General features: G+C 37.4%; 1 protein-coding gene across 1 annotated transcript in view; it reads right to left on the bottom strand.

Moving 5' to 3' along the window:
* KCNH5 (potassium voltage-gated channel subfamily H member 5) overlaps window positions 1-22,705 on the bottom strand; it is a 277,122-nt gene that overhangs the window by 207,174 nt on the left and 47,243 nt on the right. Inside the window, exons 5-6 of the mRNA XM_026486888.2 lie at window positions 14,803-14,918; window positions 8,799-9,191 (exon numbers count right to left, since the gene is read on the bottom strand). Of these exons, the coding sequence (XP_026342673.1) occupies window positions 8,799-9,191; window positions 14,803-14,918 (509 nt within the window). The remainder of the gene's footprint in view (window positions 1-8,798; window positions 9,192-14,802; window positions 14,919-22,705) is intronic.

The following is a 22,705-nucleotide window of genomic DNA, read 5'->3' as shown; positions in this document are numbered from 1 at the left end:
GAACTATATCTATTAAACAAATCAATTCAGTAATAACCTTCCAAAATAGCACCAGGCCCAGATGAGTTCATGGGTGAATTCTACCAAATATTTCAGGAAGAAATATATCAATTTTCTATCATTTTTTCCAGAGGTGGAAGTAGATATCATACTTTCTAACTCATCTTTTGGAATCCAGAATTACCTTACTACCAAAATCAAAGACATTATGAGAAAAGAAAATTACAGGCCAATATTTCTTATGAACATAGATACAAAAATCCTCAACAAAATATTGCAAATATATAATATATCCAATATATCCAACAATATATAAAAATAATTATACAATATGGCCAAGTAAGATTTTTCCTAAGTATGCGTGACTGGTTTAACATTCAAAGATCAATTAAGGTAATCCATAACACCACAGACTAAAGAACAAAAATCACATGATTATATCAATAGATGCAGAAAAAGCATTTAATAAAATATAATAGTCATTCATGATAAAAACTCCCAGAAAACTGGAAAGAGGAACTTCCTCAACTTGATAAAGAACATCTACAAAAAACCTACAGCTAACATTATAATCACATAAATACAAGATGTATGTCAGGAAAACCACAAAATTCTGATGAAAGAAATCAAAGAAGAACTAAGTAAATGGAGTGATATCCCATATTCATGAAGAGGAATACTTGATATGGTCAAGATGTCTGTTCTCAGGGTGCCTGGGTGGCTTAGTCAGTTAAGCGCCTAACTCTTGATTTTGGCTCAGGTCATGATCTCAGGATCATGAGATTGAGCCCCACATTGGGCTCCATGTTCAGTAGGGAGCCTGCTTAAGATTCTCTCTTTCCAAGGAAAAAAATAAAACAAGACGAAATCAGAGAGGAAGACAAACTGTAAGAGACTCTTAAGCAAAGGAAACAAACTGAGAGTTGCTGGAGGGGAGAGGAGCGGGGGGATGGAGTAACTGGGTGATGGACATTAAAGAGGGCACGTGATGTAATGAGCACAGGGTATTATGTAAGACTGATGAATCACTGACCTCTATTTCTGAAACCAATAATATATGTTAATTAAATTTAAATAAAAATAAGCAAATTTAAAAAATAAAACAATAAAAAAGATTTTCTCTTTCCCTCTTTCTCACCTCTCCCCCCAACACTTTCTCTCTCTCTCTCTAAAATAACTAAATAAATCTTTAAAAAAAAAAAAAGGTGTCAACTCTTCTCAACTTGATCTATAGTTAAAACACAATCCCGATCAAAATCCCAACAAGTTATTTTGTGGATCTCAATAAACTGATTCTAAAGTTTATACGTAGTGGAAAAATTGTGCAGAATAGCCAACACAATATTGAAGAAGTAGAACAAAGTTGGAGGGCAGATACTTCCCAACCTCAACATCTGCTTTAAGTCTACAGTAATCAAGACAGTGTGGTGAAAGTAGAGACAAATAGATCCATGGGACAAAACAGAGAGCCCAGAAACAGACCCACATAAATATAGTCAACTGATCCTTAACAAGGGAGGAAGGCAATACAATGGAGCAAAGATAGTCTTTTCAACAAATGTTACAACTGGACATCCAAATGAGAAAAAAAGAATCTAGACACAGGCATTAAACCCTTCATAAAATTAACTCAAAATGGATAATAGACCTAAATTTAAAACACAAAACTAAAACTTCTAGAAGATAATATGGAAGAAAATCCAAGTCACCTGGGTTTTGGTGATAACCGTTTAGATACACCAAAGGCATGATCCACAAAAGAACTAAATACTAAAATGAACTTCAGTAATATTAAAAACTCTGCTCTGTGAAAGATACTATCAAGAGAATGAGAAGACAAGCCACAGACTGAGAGAAATAGTTGTAAAAGACATATCTTATAAAGGACCATTACATAAAATATACAAAGAACTCTCAAAATTCAACAAGGAGAAAATTAAGAACTGGATTTAAAAATGAGCAAAAGATCTGAACAGACACCTGACCAAAGGAAATATTGATGGAAAATGAGCATATGAAAAGCTGTCCACCATCTTATGTCATTAGGGAATTGCAAATTAAAACAAGGAGATACCACTACACATCTATTAGGATGATCAAAATCCGAAACCCTGACACCACCAAATGCTGGTAATGATGCGGATCAACAGGAACTCATTCATCGCTGATGAAAATGCAAAATGGTACAGCAGCTTTGGAAGATAGCTCAGCAATTTCTTACAAAATTGAACATAATCTTCCCATATGATCCAGCAATTGTGTTTCTTGGAAACAACTCAAATGAGTTGATAACTTACTCCTACACAAAAACCTACACACAAATTTTACAGCAGCTTTATCTGTAATTGCCAAAACTTGGAAGCAACAAAGATCTCCTTCAGTAGAAAAATAAACTGGTAAATCCAGACAATCTATAATACTATTGAGCTCCAAAAAAGAAGTGAGCCATGAGCCACAAAAAGACATGGAGGAACCTTAAATGCATATGAAAACATGAAAGAAGCCAATCTGAAAAGGCTACATACTGTATGATTCCAACCATATGACATTCTGGAAAATGCAAAACTATATAGACAGTACAAGGATCAGTGATTGCCAAGGGTTAGGGGGGGAGGAAGGAATAAATAGGCAGAGCACAGAGGATTTTTTTAGGCAGTGGAAGTATTCTGTATAATACTGTAGTGGTGGATACATGTCAATATATACTTGTCCTGACCCACAGAACATAGTGTGTTAATGTAGGTTCATCAATTGTAATAAATGTACCACTATGGTGGGGGATGTTGGTAATGAGAGAGGCTGGGATGGGAGGGTGAGAGTTGGCAATCTCTTTATGGAAAATCTCTGTACCGTCCTCTCAGTTTTGCTGTGAATTTAAAATTGGTCTTAAAAATAAAGTGTTATTATCATCTGTGCAAACACACTGATAAGAAAAACCAATCAATTTCAAGGTGGACTAGACAGGGTTTCTATGGATTTAATTAGATTAAATTTAGGAAAACTAAGAAAAAGAAATATTAAATAATCCCTACCTGTACCACTCAGACATTATTTTAAATTATCTGCAGGCTTTAATGAAAAAGTAATGGCAACCAAATTGTATTAAATAGCAATTTCTAACATGCTATATTTGCTAGAGGGTCTGAGGTTGAACAGAAGGGAGAAAAAGAGATCAGAGGCTGAAAAAGTCACCAAAATCTACAAGCATTTGTTTCTTTAATTTCCAATTCTTGATTTGATGGCTAGATAAGAAACAAAAATATGCAATGTAAACAATTATGCTCAAACACAATAAGTCATGTGCCAGCTTCACAAGCATAATCTGCAAAAAAAAAATAATTTAGAAATCATTTTCCATAAGATTTTCAAAAAATTAAAAGTATTTATATATTTCCACTTAACAATAGCTGTCCCATTCATTTTGCCCCTTAAAAAGATGCATAAGCGATCTTTTCCCCCATTTCAATTTGTCATGACATAGTTTATCATGTTTACCACTTACTAATACCACTCTCTATCCTGTGTATCATATTTCCTAAGTTCACTTACACTACCAAATGGTGCATTATCTTCAGCTGCCATATCGTTCTCTGATGCCCTGTAATTCAGTTCCCAGTTCCCCCCTGCCTCCCAGAAATCAGGTTCTGAGGACCACCCAGAGCCGCCTTCAAATGTGTCTTCAAAACAGTTTGATTCTATTCCTTGGATTTCTAGTGACAACATTTTTACCCTGTGCTATGGTTCCTAGGAAATCTGCATTACTTCTCAAACAGAACACTTTCCTCTAATGCATGCTGCCTTCTGTGCCTCACAGCTCTCTTACAGAATCACATATCCAGTTCGTGAATTCCTAGTAAATCAAATTACATTCAGAGAGCATATCAACTGAGACAATCATGAAAATAAAGAGTTATTAAGTCCTGCACCCGCATCACGTTAAAGGATTAAATTGCTATTTTAAGATTCATACTCTCCTATTCCCAAGCCACCACCAGCTCACTTCATCATTCTTAAATTTTATGCCATTGTACAATTTACTAAGACCTTGCTAACACTTCATTGCTTCAGGTCAGTGAGCCATTGATATGCACTAAGAGTAATAAAGGATTATCAAGGAGAGGGGCCACATTCTTCACCATCACAAGGCTTATAATCAAGCTGAGGAAACAAACATACACAAATGAAATCATAATATCCCCTCAGATATGCAAAATTCTGCAAGCAAAATTCATTCATATCTCTATTCCCATTTGTTCTTTCAACCACCCTGTGGTGAAGTAACTAGGTATTCCTTTCCTTTTCTTATAGCCACAGAAACTGAGAGCCAGAGTAACCGTCCCAAAAGCTCACAACAAACACATCCTAGGGAAGGCATAAGACCCCAGATCACACAACAAATGGTACAGTGCTCATGAGCACACACAAAGCAACAAAAGAAAAATAACTTTAATTACATTAATGTGCACTTGTGTACATAAATGAAGATGAAATACGATGAAGATACTCATTACAGTTGTTTGGAAATAATCACTTTTAAAAAGACAAAAGGCCCAAAATGGAGTCACTTGTGCTAAGCCCACGTCACCATACCAAGACTTAACACCAACTTAATTGCAGTTTCAGCCTCTCCCAAGAATGTAATCTTAACCAGTCCATCTGGAATTACCCGGTCAACACCAGTGAGATAACCTGCCTGACAGACCCCTTGCCTTCCCCTAAAGGAAAGCGACCTTGCCTGAAATAACCTACTCTTTGCTAATAATGTCCTTGTCTTGCCCCCTTCTGCCTATAAAAGTCTTCTATTTTGTACAGCTCCTCAGAGCTCCTTTCTATTTGCTAGATGGGATGCTACCCAACTCATGAATCATTGAATAAAGCCAACATAATCTTTAAAATTTACTCAGTTAAATTTGTTTTAACATAATGTAGGAAGCTTTCCCTGAAGTATGTTCCAGAAAGTTGGATATAGATGAGAGAAAAAAATCAATCCAAAAGACGAAAGAAAAAAAGAAAAAGGAAATAAAAACATAGGGAAAAGCATTTGAAAGTGGAAAAGAATATGCTCTACGTAAATCAAAATGTAATTAATCTCGATAAATATACATAGATTAAGCTTGTCAGTTAGACTCTCAGAATCTATACACTATCTATAGAAGATACAGCTAGAGTATAATAATCTATAATAAAAAATTTTAAATATAGAAATATATATACCAAATACTATATGAAAGCTAATTTAGCTCTACTAGTATCAAGCCAAATAGACCTTAAACAAAAACAATCATTAGGGACAGAGAAAGTGAGAAAATAATGTTGAGGAAATCTCCCAGATGGGATAGCAAAAATAGAAAGCGCTGGAAAATAGGAGAGAAGAGAAAAAGAAAATTAGAATATTAGTCCAAAAGGTACAATATCCAAATAAAAGGAGCTCCAGCAAGAAAAAAGTGGAGAAGGATGGAGATAATCATCATAGGAAAAGAAATTGACATAAGACGCACTTTTCCAGATTGAAAAGGGCCACCATCAATGCCCAGCCAAATTGATGAAAACGGACCCACACTAAGGCATGTCATCAGAAAGTTTCAGAACTCCGGGACAGAGGATATACCAAACTTCCAAAAAGAGCACAGGTCACATGTAAAGGGTCAGAAATCCTAATTATCTCTAGCCTAGAATATTTAGCCAAAGTCAACCATGTGGGAGGGGGGAGTAAAGAGAGATTTGTTTAAGAAAATGATGTTGATCGAATATTGCTCATATCAATGTAATGAGAGAAGATGTAGACAATTGGCAGAGAGCTTAGTGTCTGAATTAGTGGTAAGTACAAAAAACGAAGCAAACAATAAATACAACTATTTATCAACTCTCAGGAAAGTGGAGAGTGCAGAAAAACAATCACAGCATGTTTAAGGTTAAACCATAAATAGTGTATTTGTAGTCATAATGACGTAAACACCTAATATTTATTGACCCAAGAGGATGATACACCTGTATTGTGAGAATGAGGTGATGGGAAGAGTGGGTGGACGTAGTAAGAGCTACAACCTCAAATGCCATATTGAGAAGTCAAAGACAAGACCTAAAACTGAAAAACAAGAGGTAGGTACATAATCTTGTTTGCTGACATGGAAGCAAATAATAAAAGAATCTCCTAAACAATTTGAAAGTGGTTGCCTCTAGGGTCTTTTCTTTTCTTTTTTTTTTTTTTTTCAAAATGAGATATTGTCCATCATTCTTCATAGAAGTTTTACCAACTTATACTCCCTGGAGCGATGTATGAGAGTGCCCGTAGCATCACTTTATCCGTTCAGGTTCCCTACAGAGTGCTGCCAAGTCAGGGTTAGAGGTGCAAGAGATAAAGGTCTGGGAAAGATAAAAGGGGGAAGGAGGAGCCTTCAGACCAAAATGCAGGCCTGACACGTGTGAAGAGGTATTGGGTAGAATAGCCTCAGATCACAGTACAGGTAAATGGGGAGCCCCAGAGCAAAAAGTTGCTCAATAGAGGAGTTCTGCATTGAGTAAGACTAGACTAAATTATAATATTGCCACCATTCTTGATTATTGATTAAAAGTAGCCTTGAGAAAATAGGGCGTCAGTGTGTGAACCGCAGATCAGAAAATGCAGCAGATGTCCGTCAAAAAAAAAAAAAAAAGGCCTCTATTTATAGCATTTTAGGCTTTCTGAATGTAAATACTCCCACTGTGGCCAGTTTCAAGCTACTAGTGTGACAGTGTGATGACTCACTGAATGAATGCTGAGTTTGAAAAAGTTGCTAACAACTGGCTTTCCCAAACCAAGAGCAGGTTCCGGGAAGCTATGAATTGTGCTCCAGACAGCAGGTTTCCTGAAGGATGATCTAAGCAGTGCACCTTCCCAGCTACCATACTCACCAACCTAGTGTGCCAAAGTTTTTATTACAACAGTGTGATAAGTGAAAATGGTATGTCGGTGTCGTTTGTAGTTTTACTTTGCATTTTATTTAATATGCATGAGGCTGAGGATCTCTTGATATATTTATATATTATGTTAAATGCATTTATTATTTTGTAACATATTTAATGTATTTTCTATGAGCTGAGACAATCTTTTGATTATTTTTATTAAAATCTCTATGCCCATGTTCTAAATAACTGATTTCTTAATATATTGATCTTAATATATTAATTCATATAGTAAATGAAATATAATTACTGCTTATCATCTCTTTATCATATTTCACATTTTCAAAATGAATTCCTTTCAACCCCTTCCAGAGGGTAAATAGGAAAGAAATAAATGTATTTTTAAAAGCTTGTGTAAATGGAATCTAAAATTAGGAAACAATTTACTGTAATTCCTCTTTTTTCTGTAATTTTTAAAGTAATGTGTACAGCATCAAAACACAATATCTACACTTAACTTTCAGGGAAATAGTTTTTTTTAATATTATTAAAGTTAATTGAGTGTAGAAATTTTATGGGAAAAAGTCACTGAATAGTTTTCTAGATACCTCCCAACATACATAGAGTAACAACAACAATATAGTAGAGAATTTTCCATCTGAGCAGTTTACAAGGACAGAGTAGAATCTTCAAGGAAATTAAGTTTGTAATATTATCATTATGAACACATTTTAATAATAGATGCATTCTATATTGACTCATTTTTACATTAGTTGAGATTATTGGTTGCATCCTATTAGCTTGCTGTAGCAAGTTGGAAATCATCCACTATTAAGTTAAAAGCTAGGAAGCTCTGGATGAAGTGGTCTTTTAAGATATTACACATTTTTAGGGATGCCTGGGTGGCTCAGTCAGTTAAGCATCTGCCTTCAGCTCAGATCATGATTCCAAGGTCCTGGGATCGAGTCCCACATCAGGCTCCTTGCTCAGCAAGGACCCTGCTTCTCCCCCTGCTTGTGCGTGCTCACGTTCTCTCTCTCTGACAAATAAATGAATAAAATCTTTTTTTTTAAAGATATTACACATTTTTAGTATTCTTTTAAGATTGATTTATTTTAGAGAGAGAAAGTGCGTGCGAGCAGGGGGAGGAGCAGAGGGAGATAAAGAATCCTCAAGCAGACTCCCCGCTGAGTGCAGAGCCTGATGCAGGGCTCAATCCCAGGACCCTGAGATCACAACCTGAGCTGGAACCAAGAGTCATCCGCCCAACCAACTGAGCCACCCAGGTGCCCCCACATTTTGAGTATTTCTAGTTGTGCAGGTAATACTGAATGAACAGAACCTTGAACTAGACCAGACATCAGAAGTCATCCAATATCGTCTCTAACCACAAATGTACTTAGACAACATTTAAAACAAAGCCTATAAAGAAGAAACCCAAGGCAAAAATTTGAGGATTTTCCATAAAAGTTTTTTTTTAATGTTACCTCAAGCACTGCTACCATATATAACTGGAGAGGAGGAGTCAAAAGATCTATGGGTGCGTAGAATGCTACCGTTTTCCAAAGAAAATACATCTATTTCATCTCTTTTAATCAATTACCTAATTCATAACTGTATTTGACCCTCAAATGCTGCTGCTTTGCTTTTGTTCCACCTCCTCCAACCACAACCTCCACTTCTTCAAACCACAACTTCAAACCACAACCACTGTCCTAGTAATTGGTATTGTCAATCAGAAATCAAGAAAAAGCAGCAGATGAAAATTAAAGTCATTGAATATTATAATTTACGGCAAGGAGGGTGAAGGCTGAAAGTGGTGGCTAAAAAGAAGTTTGGATTATCTATACACTCCTTTTATCTTAATTTTCTCAAAACATATGATCCACAGTACTCAGGAAAAAAAGGAAACTTACCTCATCCACATTTTCAAAGGCATTGATGATGTCATAAGGTAAACAAGACAACAGATCGATCACAAACCAAGTTTTCAGATAGTTCATCCTTATCAGCTTGGGGTCAGAAATGACCTCTCCACCAGGTCCCACAAAGGTCGTGTGAAAATTTAAAACAATGTCAACCAGAAAAATAACGTCCACCACACTGTCCAACACCAGCCAGGCTATGTTGTTCTGCTTCGTTTTGAAGGAAACATTGTAAGGAACCATAATGGCGGTGTAGAAGGTAAGAATTAAAATCACCCAATCCCAAGTAGTTTTAAAAGCACAATAGTGTAAAATAATGTGTGGTGGCGTCTTTGGCGCTTCTTGCTTATACTGAGGAAGGATATCTGATCCCAGCTGAAGAACCTAAAAGAGAGACAATGTGTATATAAATGACTTGGACATCTCTGCACAGTTAGTAATGAATTCAAACTTACTGGAAGTCAAACCACAGCGTATTTTCCATGACTCCTGGTTTCAAGACCAGTCATACCCTATAGTTTTGTCTCCCTCTTCTGAGTTGTACCAAAGTTTGTTCAAAGGAAGCTAATTTGTCTGTTCTATCTGGCTTTCTCTCCAGTGGCCAACTGTTGGTTCACAAACTGGCCCCCAAACACCAAGGGCAAGGAGAGAACAAAGAAAAAGGCAGACCACTCCAGACTGTTAGGTGGCAGGTTTAATGATTAGCAAGGGAACATACTTACAAGGCTTGTCATAGGAAACTGTAAGACGAGTAGATCTCCACACCCACCTATCAGAATCTTAAAAGCTTAGTAGACACCCTAACTGGATCCAGTCACATATACAGTCCAAATGGTCTTAACAACATCCTACACTTTCAAGGCTATGTCCTTGAAAATGGCTCCCACTTTAGGAATGGCTGGCAGAGTGTACATTCCAAGGACCGGAATGAGGAGCCTCTGATTGCCTGGGTCCAGTTCTGGGATCAGCCAGCAGTCACATCCTCTCAATGACCTCCTCCAACACCAACGCTGATCCACAGCACTGCTGGACATCCACTCCTGGGATGGCTTTCTGTACACTCACTTGCAAGCCTGCCTAAAATCATACATCTCTAACTGATTGTCCAACAGTTATTTGGCTGACTCACCGTTATCCATTCTTCACACATATTTAGCACCTCAGGGAGCATAACTTTGATTCTGATGGCCTCGCTGAACCCCAGGACCACACTGTTAGTGATCTTGCTGTTGAGTGGGACTCAGCAAGGGCCCTAATGAGTGGCATAGTGATATCAGGGTTGTAAATGTTATAGCCTGCTTTCTCCTATTCTCCCTTCAATCAGGACTTAAAGACTTGTGTTCCCTGTCCAGATGCATATTCGCTTGGAAAAAAAATGCTAAATACTCAGGTTTGCTTCTCCATACTTTTTGGACAGAAAAATTTCAAGGTTATATGAAACTTGATTTACTCTAAGCAGGTCTAATTAAAGAGACAAAGGGGAAAAGCAGATGACAGCGCAAGAGGAGAGGCCTGGGCAGTGCCGGGCACAAGTAAAACACACAGACTTAGCATTGCTTTCTGGAACCTGGACCTTGGAAGTTGTGAAAAGGAGTTGAAGGAATAGAGCAGAGAGCTCTGCTCCACCATCAATGAAGTAAGGTTGAGTAAACCTATGTGTTAAGGAGTCTGTAAATGGGACTTTAATAAACAGTATTTCCAGCAGCTTTGTCATCTTACATATCCAAGTGTTCAGTGTCTCTAGGACTAATGGGATCCAGAAGGTAGCAGTCAAAAAGTTATCATAAAGTTATAAATGCATTAAATATTTGAATATAAGAATAGATATAAACAAAAATACCTATTATCACATAACCCATATGCCACAAAGCAAAACAGACTAGCCCTTCTTGAAACTCGAGAATTATCCTGAAAAGTTTCTCTTGTGCATAGAACTTACATAACTGAAAACTAAGTACATAATAGCCATTATTAATATTTGAAATGTGAAAAATATCACTAGTAATCTCATTAGTTGTATCTTGTAACTATTGTTGTTAGTTTGGGGGCTATAAGAACTATTTAGAAAGATTTTTATGTATTTATCCTTATTATCAGTGCCCCAGTCATATTTTCCCTATAAAGTCTTAAATTGCTTAGCAACAAATTTTCCTACCCGGAATGTAAGCTTCATGTTGGGATAGCCTTTACATAGACAGAATCATACATAATCATGGCTTCTCTTTCAATTTATAGCCACTGGTCTACCCATTCCAATTTCACTGCATTAAACATGAAAATTTTCTTCATAGTCAATGTTAATATTTTACCATCTATATTTATACAGCCTATAGTTGAAGCACAAAGAAATCAGACTTAGAAAATAAACTCAGTGCCAGGGTGCACTTACGACCTCTGTGGGCCGTAGGCATTTTTGCCTTCTTGGACCCCTTTCTCCATAAAAAATAAAATAAAATGAAAACTGCATTGTTACAAAGAAGAATAAATTAATATTATAAATCCAACTTTTTTACCTAAAAGTTCAATTTTTCCTTCTACTGTTAGCAGAAATTCAGACATCCCATGGACCCCTAAAAACACTGTGGCCCCACACACCACTCATAGACAAGTTGACCCTGTTCAGCACCCTAGCAGAACGTAAGATGTCTTCTCTAGAGATGGAATGGGATCACTCCTGAGGTTAGTATTCCTTAAATCTGGCTACAAATTAGAATCATCTGGAGAAATTTTTTAAACGATGGTATACTCATATCTAGAAATGCCCCCCCCGACAATAATTAAATTCATCTTGTGCAATCTTATTTTCAAAACCTGTTCTGAGTGATTATAATGTACAGTCCAAGGCAAAACTCTTGTCTGTTATTTCCTTAGACATTCAGGACCGAGTTCTTCAGACAGTGACTTGCATATGTAGAAGGATCCAGAAACGCTACAAGAGGAGGAGGAGAAGCAGGCAGAGAGAAGGAGGAGGAGGATGGCATCAACCACACAGGGACACTCATGCTAGCACTTTGATCTCTCTCATATGCAGAGCACGACTTTAATCTTCAGTCTGACTCTGGGCGCTTTTATAAAGCAGTGAGTAACAATCCTTCACTTTCCTTGCTATTCCACTTGTACTTTGAGAAGTGATGAGCCTTAGTGGAGGGGGATGAAAACGCATTTTCTGATGTATTTTTGTACCAATACAAACACGTTCTTTCTCTCTGAATATCTGAGATCACTGACACTAATAGAATCAGGACCATGGACATGGCATTGGTACAGATATTTATCTCGACCCCTGTAAAAGTGAAAAGCTGAAGCCAGTCAGCAGGAAGTCAGTTCATGTGGACAATTGATAAACTACCTACAAGGAGACCCGGATCTTTGAAACCGGGAACTGGCTCCAAATGTAGGTGTCCCGATGGCACTGTGATAAAATTCATATGTCTTGGAAAAAGTGCAAACCTGAATGAAGTGAGCAAATTATATGACTCTGAGTAAAATTTTTAAATGATATCCTTTTGCTAATTTGTTGCTTCTCCAGGGTCAAACTTTAGACTAAGAGCACATGCAGACAAAATATCTTCTGAGAATCTCATTATTTCTTCATGCTCTCTGAAGTCGAGCCTATGACCTGACAGAAAACAGTTTTGTATCCGAGTCAGGTTTGTGAATTAGGGATGACCAATAAAGAAACTATCAGTAATCTAAAGGCTATGCAAAAATAAAATAAAATCAGATGGGAAGAAACAGGGGTGAAATTTCCTCAAAAATAAAAGTAAAAAATCGTGTGCTGTTGAGGGGAAAGAAACTTCCCACTTGATGCAGAAGAAAAAAAAAACCAATGAGTGTTTCAGGGCACTAAGGTAAAAAAACTTTCCTCTTTATGGTCCCTTTCCTCTTGTTCTTGCCCAGTTGTACGACAAAGAAAGGAAAAACTCTGAATAAAGTATTGTTAAGACCCAGAAGGAATCATGACTATGAGAGTCAGCAGTCTCAAAAACAAGCCCCTCTACTTCAGCTTGATCTGTAGAAAAAAAGGGACCACTCAAAGCAGAAAAGAAAGCTTTAAAATCAAGTAGTACTTTATAACAAGCATTATTGACAAAGGAAATTGTATCTAATAGCCTGCTTTAAATCTTGTCCTAATTGTGTACTGTCTTTTAAAATACTGTGACTATTATTATTAGTTAATATTTAATTATATTAATGTCTTACCTGGGCTTTTAAAAACATGCTTGCACATACAAGTATTTTTCCCTCCCCAAGCTGACAGTGCCACTTAGAGCAAAAAGCCTTCTAAGTCCCCCTGTTAGCTATGGTCCAAGAAAAACTCCAGAGCCCTCCAAATTCAAGGAACAAACTTTACTTCCTAACCCTCTCCAAAGCAAATTTAGTATCTGCAACCAGTTCAGAAAGTTACTCTGGAGCTCTTCAACTCACTTTTCTCCAGCAGAGCAAACCGATGAACATATATATTTAATTTCGTCTTTCTCCTCTCTGGCAAGATACCTCAGAACACTTTGTGAGGCCCACTAAGTGCTCAGCCGAGCTTTTGTAATTTAATTAGCTTTTGGCATCATTCACACCAGGAAGACAAGTGATGATTACAGAAGACACGTGAACAACAAAGCTTTTAGCTGCCCTGGAGTTCTGTCCTCAATTCCTTTCCTCTCTGGTTTCAATATATTTTCTTTGGGTAACATCATGTAGTCCTATGGCACCAAGGCCTGCAATTCAGACCCAGGTATCCCTCCAGAGCCAGACCCAGAAATCCCTCTGCCTTTCAGGGATCCACTCGGATTTCCTGTCAGGCACTTCAAACTTAGAATGTCCAAAACTGAACTCATTACCATTGTCCCCAAACCTTCTCTTCCTCTTCTTATATTTGCCATTTTATTAGCCAACAGTACTATCTATCCAGCTGTCTTTGACTCATCCTCTTTTTCACATTCAATTCTTGTCTACCAACAAATGTGCTGACTCTAATCTTGGAGTGTCTGCCAACTGCCCACTTCCATTTCCAGTTTCCTTGCTTAAAGCCATGGTCAATCTAGCTGATTTACTACTTAGGTCCTCTTAACTAGTTTCCCTGCCTACCCATTCAACACAGAGCCACTAGGTTTTTAATCATTTTTGTACCACGGGATCCCTTTTGGTAATCTGGTGAAATCTATGGATCCCTTCTTAGAATTATGTTTTTAAATTAATACAAGAAAAACATGGCATTGCAAAGAAAACCATAGGGACCAATCTCCTTTTGAGAGGTTTCTCTGAGGCACGAATGTGATCATATCATTTCCCTAGCACGTGGGACACCAACCACCACTGTTGCACTCTACACCACTTTCAACTTTCCTTCCCCTGACTCCACCCACACTGAACTCATACTCAAAGTCATCACACTTTCTCATCTCTGAGCCTTTGCACAAGCTGCTCTCCCTGGTAGGAATGACCTGCATCCCTTCTTAACCCATCTCTCATATTTTTCCTTCAAGACTCACTCAGCCCAGGTATCATCCCACTTGGGTAAGCCTCCCTCGAGCCCCAAGTCCAGGTAAATGCTCTTGCATGTGTTCCCACTGCACCCTATCATCCTATTTATCACATCCTATTGTCAGTTTTTTCTGCTTCATCTTTAGTTCCTTGATGGTAGAGCCCATTGCTTATTCTTCACATCTTTTGTAGAGTAGCAGGCACAGAGAAAACTCTCAATGAGTGCGTGCCGCATACATAAACGGATGAAATGAGTGAACTTCCTATCTCATTTACTCAAAGAAAACCTCACCCTCTACAAATACCACTTGGGATGTCATGAACTAGTTTCCCGTTTCAAAACTACAAGAAAATAAAAAGAAGTATTTAAAATTTCTATAATTCCATAAGGGAAAAAATAATTAGAAGACAAGTACTTGTAAAATAATTACCAGAAATATCTATATTGAATCATTTGGGGGGAAAAATGTACCACACCCACCATATTGGGAAAGAAAGTTAGTCTCCCACTTACTTCAGCTAATCTTGAATGTTTGTGGACCACCTCTGTTTTATTCATTGGCGTGAGCTGCTGCAAAACACTTCGGCTATTTGTCAAAGCCCGCGTCAATCGGGCAAATTTTGTCCAACCTTAAAAGTAAGGAGAGAAAGTCTCAGTTTTTCATATATAATGAATATGGAACCCAACATTCTTGCTAATATTCAAAGAATCTCAGAAACAGCATAACAGCCAGAATTAATAAAAAGTAACAGTCTAAAGCATTTTATTTCTGCATAGACATCACCACATTTCAAGTGTAGCTATAAAGTAATGAGTAATTTTTATATGTGACCTTTGTGTTTTGCTCATATCTATTACACAGTCTCAGTAGCCAAGGTACAGCTGTCCACAAAATTCTGTGCTGCCCCTTGCATTATATAGATTTCTTACTGGAACAAGCTGCCCAGCCAGGAATACACTTCCCAGCATTCCTTGCATCTAGCTGTGTCCATGTCCCTAGTTCTCATCAATGGAATAAAAGCAGAAATGATTGTGTGTCACTCCTACTCATGCACATGCCACAACATAAGAAGCAAGGGAGACTTCTCCACACTTGCTTCCTCTTTCTACCAGCTGGATGCAAGTGACAACAAGGCCCCAGGGAAAGGTAAAGCACTGAATCCGTACATGGAAGATTCCCATATGCCAAGAATCACCTGCCTTAGACTGTAATGTGAGCAAAAAATATGCTTCTGTTGTGTTAAGCCACTGAAAGTTGGGGGTGGGGGGGTATTTATTATAGCCTAATAAAAACAGTTCTACTGTGTATTGTGGGCAGATATATACACATAAGAAAATGAAGCCCAATTTTGACAAATCTCACATATTATGGTTCATATCACGTTTCCCATCTTTCTTGCTACATAGCAAAATGTTATTTCTCTCTTAACAACTACAGTGGTATCTAAAGATCATTCCTTAAATATCTAGAATCCTTAATACTGTTTTCTGAAAGACTAGTAATTTCAACTTCTGGGGGAAAGGGATGTGAATTTAATGAGAAAGAAATTTCTTCCGAGGCCTCAAATTTCTGTTATTAAAATAATTAATTTCAAGGAAATGTCAAGGAGATGTGAATAAGTAGAGCAAAACTGACCATACTCTGGTTCTATCTCAATTATCCTTTCTCTAGATATCCCAAAGACTCTAATTTATTGAAGATTCCATTAAGACCATTTGATAATTTCTACGATATTGCCCCTACCTGGGTTATTTTCTTAACAAGGAAAACTCCTGATAGTCCCAAGGAATGATTGTAATGGCAATGATGAAATTTCAGACAATGCGACAAAAGATGAAGGAAGAAATCCTGGGCAGACACCTGTCAAATGTCTTTCAAACTATGCTATGCAGATGACATCATACTTTACCACCATTCTTCAGGCTAATTCTGACTTCAGTTAAGCTTCGTATCTCCCTACCAGCTCAGCTCCCTCTAGGTATCCAACAAGTGGATTAGAAAATAGGTAAACTGGCATCAATTTGTAGAAGGACCTTAATTCTTCATTAATGGAGTTTATACTAGTGACTAGAAGAAAGAGAAAATGTTAGGCTTTGGGAATTGTATGTATCCCTAAGGCTAACTCTGTGTAATATGCTTAAAAAAAAAAAAAAAGGAAGCACGAGATATGCCACCAGCTCTCTAAGAATTTAACATCAATGTAAAAGACCAATATGCAATCTGTATCACCAATCTAGACTCTTCTTCTGAGCACCAGACCTATCTAGTATCTAATCAGCCATTAGCCACCTCTTACTAAGATGTGCTACAGGCGTCTGACACTCAACATGTCCAGAATTGATCTCATCATCTTCTCCCCTCCATCTCCAACTCTGCATCTTTCACACATTCCTGGACTTGGTGAATGGGCCCATGATATTTCCACTGCCCAAATCAGAAACCTGAAATTTACCATCCTCCTTCACTATTATCTGTGCATCCACATAGCCAATCACTTCTAAGCCTTAGAGACTATAACTTATAAATAAATACTCAAGTTGAATCTCCCCTCTCCATCCCTATATGTCAGACAGTGTATCATCTTCCACCCGAGTTAGGTGGCAGCATCTTAAAGACTATACTCTCTATCTGCACTCTGACCAGATACTCCCCAAGCAACTCTCTACATTGCTGCCAAAGTGCTTTCTAAAACACACACCTGGTCCATGCCCTTCCCCTATTTCAAACTCTTTAAGAGATCCCTGAAGGCCTTCAGGATAACACTGCATATCATTGGTATACAGGTCATTTAGTTTCTGATCCCAAAGATCTGCTCTGCATTCATCTCCTTCTACTTCTTCATATATACTCTGTATTCCAGCCCTACTAAAATCAGTAGCAAATTTAAAAAAAGAATAAATTCAAAACTAAAATTAAATCTACTAGGAATTCTCTATACACCCCATGATATTCAGTGCTTCCAGGCTTTCATGCATTATAATTATTCTGCCTGCCTGAAATGCTTCCCTTATCCCCACCTGTCTGGCTAACACTTACTGGCACCTCCAGACTCAGTTAAAGCATTATCTCCTTCTGGAAGCTTCTCTGATCCACTCATAAGAGAGGTACCCTCGTCTGTGCTTGCACACCATAAGCTATATACCTCACATGGCACAAGCAACACTAATGCAGTTGTTGATTAACATGTCAGTCACTCTCACCATTGCTCACTTCTCCACATCCAGCACTTGACCAGGGCCTGGCCCAAAACAGGTCATTAATTAATTAAATAAGACTTATTTGTAACTTTAAAAATCAGATTTAAAATAAGCCCATTTTGTTTTATCACCATTTGGTTGGGTTTGGTTTTGCTTTGTTGGTTAAAAGTGATAAGAGTGTCTTCATGGGGCGCCTGGGTGGCACAGCGGTTAAGCGTCTGCCTTCGGCTCAGGGCGTGATCCTGGCGTTATGGGATCGAGCCCCACATCAGGCTCCTCCGCTATGAGCCTGCTTCTTCCTCTCCCACTCCCCCTGCTTGTGTTCCCTCTCTCGCTGGCTGTCTCTATCTCTGTCAAATAAATAAATAAAATCTTTAAAAAAAAAAAAAAAGAGTGTCTTCAGATGACAGTAACAGTGTCGACAATAGATACACTGAAGTATTTCCTGTGATCATTTCTCTTTCTCACTTCTACTGGATATTATTATTGCATTGAATATTTCTAGAAACTTACAAGGCAATGTTATACTTATTGAAGCTTCCTTTTTCTAAGACAAGTGATGTTACACATCTTAGTACATCTGAGTATTGGATTTAGAAAGAAGCCCATTTTTATTCCAAGTACAATAAGGTTTATCCAGAAAATATTTTGAAAAAAATTAAAAAAGATATTGAATGAATAAACTCATTGACACATGGAAGAATACCAATCATCAAATGGCATGCATTTGCTCATTTCCTGGGATCATAGCTAGGGTTCAGGCTTTCTTACAGTCCTCAGTTCTAAACAGTTAGTATCTTTTTTCAAGACCCCTATACCACCCCTTTCTCCTCACTCTCAGCAGATTACCTTGTCAAGTGTTATTAAATAAACAGAAATCATAAGAAACATGATAGATAGCCCTCAATTTCCCTTCTGTCTCCTCCATCTCCAGACCCACCCCTATGGCACTGATTCTTGCCTGCACCTTTATCATCTCAAAGTATTAGACATTTGCTCTTTTCTGATCATGCATATGTTCTATTCATGGACATTTAAGTAGTTTCTAGATTTTTCACTATCACTAACAACACCAGAGTAAATTTTCTTATGCCTATCCCTTTGTGCCCTTGGACACATCTGGAATTGATGAAATTAGTTCATTTCATCTGTCACCAACCCCCACTATACAGTCAAACTTTGAAAAAGTTGAGCAGCCATACTGTCTAGGTCAGAGAAAAAAGACACATCAGCAGTTCTAACTTTTCCCAGCGATACATTTACTGATCTCACCTTTACAGAGACCTCACTGGTGTAACTGATTATTCAGCACAGTTCACTGATGTTACTTAGATGTGGTCGATATGGGGTAATGTGAACAGACAGCTGAATATGAAGAGCCTAATACTTGCTCTATGAGTTGTTCATGGAATTATGAGAACATTTGTTCTCCTAAAAGCTCAGGATGCCAACTCCTTCTTAATAAAACATTAGTTTAGCTCTATTGGGTTGCAATTAACCTCTTTGTCATGCACTGCCTAATCTTAAAAATAAGAGGAAGTCACAGAGGCAGTTAAATCAATCTATTAGACTGCAACACAAGATTCTAATCTATACGAAAAAAGCTTAGGTAAACAATTATACTCTTGGCCGAAGAGACTACATGGCATAATTACTCATATTTCATCCGTTGTTTCCTCTCTAAAGAAAACCATTGGCTTCCCACAGGGGAAGGTTGCTATTTTTGCTGTTAGCTTCGTTCTATAAGAATTTTTTGTCTCAATTATTGGCATGAAGATGCCGTAACTATTTGGCACAGGGTTATTTCACACTGTGAGTTTCTTGGCAGTTTTGGAATCTGTTTGAAAATACCGTACAGGATAAATGGGCAGAGATTTTGGCCATCTCTTTTAGAACACATATGGATAATCAACAGAATGGATTTCTTGGCTGTAATTTTTCCCCTTTGTATTATTACAAATGATGAATCAGGTACCATTGACTGATTATCCGAGCAAGAGTTCCAAAACCTCAGTACCAGGACCAAAAGATAACAAAAATGTTTGCCCCCTTGAATTATTATCAGTAAATTTCTTGGTTCAAAACAGTTCAATTCTGTCAGAATCAGAGTGTTCTCAACCTGTGCTTAACTGCTGTAGGAAAAAAGGAGAGCAGGGTATTAAGGTGGTCAAACCATAATGATAAGTTTCCACTGGAAAGGATGAGACAGCATGGTGCAATAGAGAGAACATGTGATTGGAAATCAGTCACACTTTGCATGTCAGGATCTTCAACAGTAAAATGGAGATGATACTAATTTTCAGAATTATAGGAAAGAGCAATAAAGAACATAAAGTTCCCGACATATAGTGACTACTCCATCAAAACTAGATTCCTTCCCTTTCAATGGTTTTTACTACCACCCATCATGGTGTAAGTCAGAGGTAGCAATGACATCACTAAGCGTCATTCTTTTTAAGGGAAAAAATTCAATCCAGAATGTTTTGGTATCGTAAGATTCATGATGAGGAAGAGGTGTACTCAGATTGGTTGGCTGCCATCACATTATAGTTACTAACCCAGATACAATTTAGAAATAAAATTCAGAATTAGCCAGTGTACTCAAGTCTTTCAACCATGTATCTGAGTTTCTCGGTATAAATACCAAATCAAGTAGGAAATTGATGTCAATTCCAACCTCAGCAAATCCTCAAAGGACTTGGGCCCTTGCTCTAATCACTGGCCCCTTTTCACACTAAGAAGGTCAAATGTAAAGTGCTGAATAGCTACAGAGGCGTTGTTAACTTGTTAATAATCTCAAAGGGAAACCTTTCAATGTTTCAACCATTAAGTATGGTATTCGTGTAGATATATCTGTAGATGCCCTTTATCAAATTTATTAAATTGTCTTCTCTTAGAAGAAGAAGGAGGAGGAGGAGGAAGAGGAAGAAGAAAGGGAGGAGGGGGAGGAGGAAGGTAAAAACACCCTTGCTCTGGGATTAAAAGTTCCATTCTGGCCTGCTAATGTACGGATTCACTTGTCTATTCTGTACCTTAAAATACTATTTCCTATGTCCTAGGTAGAACTCTATTACCTAAGTATGTCTTCAAAATTTGCAAACACCCTCCATCTCCTTTGCAACAGCCTCAACTCCCTGATGCTTTGCCCTGATTCTTTCCAATTCACTCACCTTACCAAATCCCAACTCTGGTTATATCCAACTCTTCATTACTTCTTCATCTATACACCTTTGACTAAACTTGGATGGAGCGAAACACATAATCATGCTCATAGATGCTAGTGGAATTCATGATCATGAGCCCCAAGTAGACCTTAGGGCTCAGGAAACCTACCAAATTCCCTTTGCCCACTCACTTCTCCACCCTCTTAGATTACCATTTCATGCCTACTTCTCTCTCACCACGTCTTCAATACTTCTTCATCTCCTTCACCATCCTTACTCTCAGGAGATAACCATGTTTTTTATATTACTGAGAAGATAAGAGCAATCAGAAGAAAACTTCCAATATATATTTACTTGTTTGTCTCCCCCTACCCCATTAGGATGGGAAAGAACTGTTTATCTCCAGGACCTAGAATGGTGCCTGCACCATTCTGTACGCCTAATCAGCATTTTTGGTTGAGGGGAAAAAATCAGTAAAATAGATAAACAAGGGGAACAAAATTTTCCTACAACAGTCATGAGAAGGCTCATGTCATTAACTCTGGTGCCCAAGGTTAAATTAAATGTAAATCTACCATCTCCCAGTTCAAATCCCTAGACCCAAACCATCTTGATATTATGGTGGTGTCACGAAATCTTGTCTGCTCTTTCTCAAAAGTTCCACGATCCCCTTTATTCAACTTAAGAATTTGAGAGATACATTTTTTCTGCCAAGATTTCCAAACACACTTTCCTATACTTCTACCTTCATGGAGATAGTAGAATGATTACTTAATGTCATAAATATTTTATTTCTACTGAATTTTTCATATTAATTTTACAGCTCATATGAATAATAGAAAGCTCATATACAGCATTCACAGTTACATTGTGCAATACTTTCTCAGTAATCTGTTATATATTTGAAAGGTGTGGAAGAGTCTCAAAATAAAAGTCTGTAAGCTCTTCCTCTACAAATTCTGGCACTGGAAAGAGATAGGCTTCTCTAATGCTTTTCACAATGGGGTCTGATTTTCCCTGTAAATTCTAATTTATATGCCTATCAAGCACATAGTTCAAAATTAAATGTCTGAGTTGTTTGGAGTTTATTCAAATGCCATTTTTTTGGTAAGAATGAGTTATGCATTTAAGAGATTTTTGTCTGATGATCTTGAGAGTCTGATGTAAGGATACAGACGTGGAGGTGCAGGCAGATAAATGGAAGGGCATTAACTTGAAAAATAAAAGTCAACTCTCAATAGTAGCACCTTTTCCCCAATCTCACTATAAAATGCTGTCAACTTTCAGTTTCCATAAATAGACTACATATACTGACACCATCAACCAATGTTCAGCATATCAAAACTGAGAATGTACTGTACTGTCCGTAACTTCAGCAGGGTCATGAAATCACTTAGAGAGAAAATAATATTCATCAAATATAAACATAAATATAAATATTATTTAAGGGAAAAGACTGTGACATGAAAGCTTTTTACTCAGTATTATTGTCATTCAATGTGAAAGCAAGAGAAATTCATCTGAAGAATAGTTAGGTCACAAATCATATAACAATTAATCTTTAATTTAAAAACATAGTACTTTAAGATATAATCAGCTGTTAACTGTAGGTTTTTCATAGATGTTACTTATCAAGTTGAGGAAGTCCCTCTCCATTCTCACTTTGCTAAGAGTTTTTACCAGGAATGGGTGTTGGATTTTGTCAAATGCTTGTTCAGTGTCAAATTAAATGATGATTTGATCTTTCTTTTCTTAGCATGTTGAAACAGTAGATTACAGAGATTGATTTTTTCATGTTGAACCTGCTCTGCGTATGTGGAATAGGTCCCACTTGGTTGTCATGTGGATTCAATTTTTGTTGAGTATTTTTATATGAAGATCCATGAGAAATATTGGTCTATAATATACTTCTCTAGCAATGTCTTTTTCTGGTTTTGGTATGAGGGCAGTGTTGGTCTCATAGAACAAATTAGGAGAGTTTTCTCTGCTTCTGTTTTTTAGAAAAGACTGTAGATTTGCCAAAAAATGAAAAACAAAAATATCCATACATGGTG

This window comes from Ursus arctos, unplaced genomic scaffold (assembly GCF_023065955.2).
Source record: "Ursus arctos isolate Adak ecotype North America unplaced genomic scaffold, UrsArc2.0 scaffold_25, whole genome shotgun sequence".
NCBI lineage: Eukaryota > Metazoa > Chordata > Mammalia > Carnivora > Ursidae > Ursus > Ursus arctos.
Note: the sequence above shows the minus strand (reverse complement) of the source record. Positions and strands in the feature narration are given on the sequence as shown.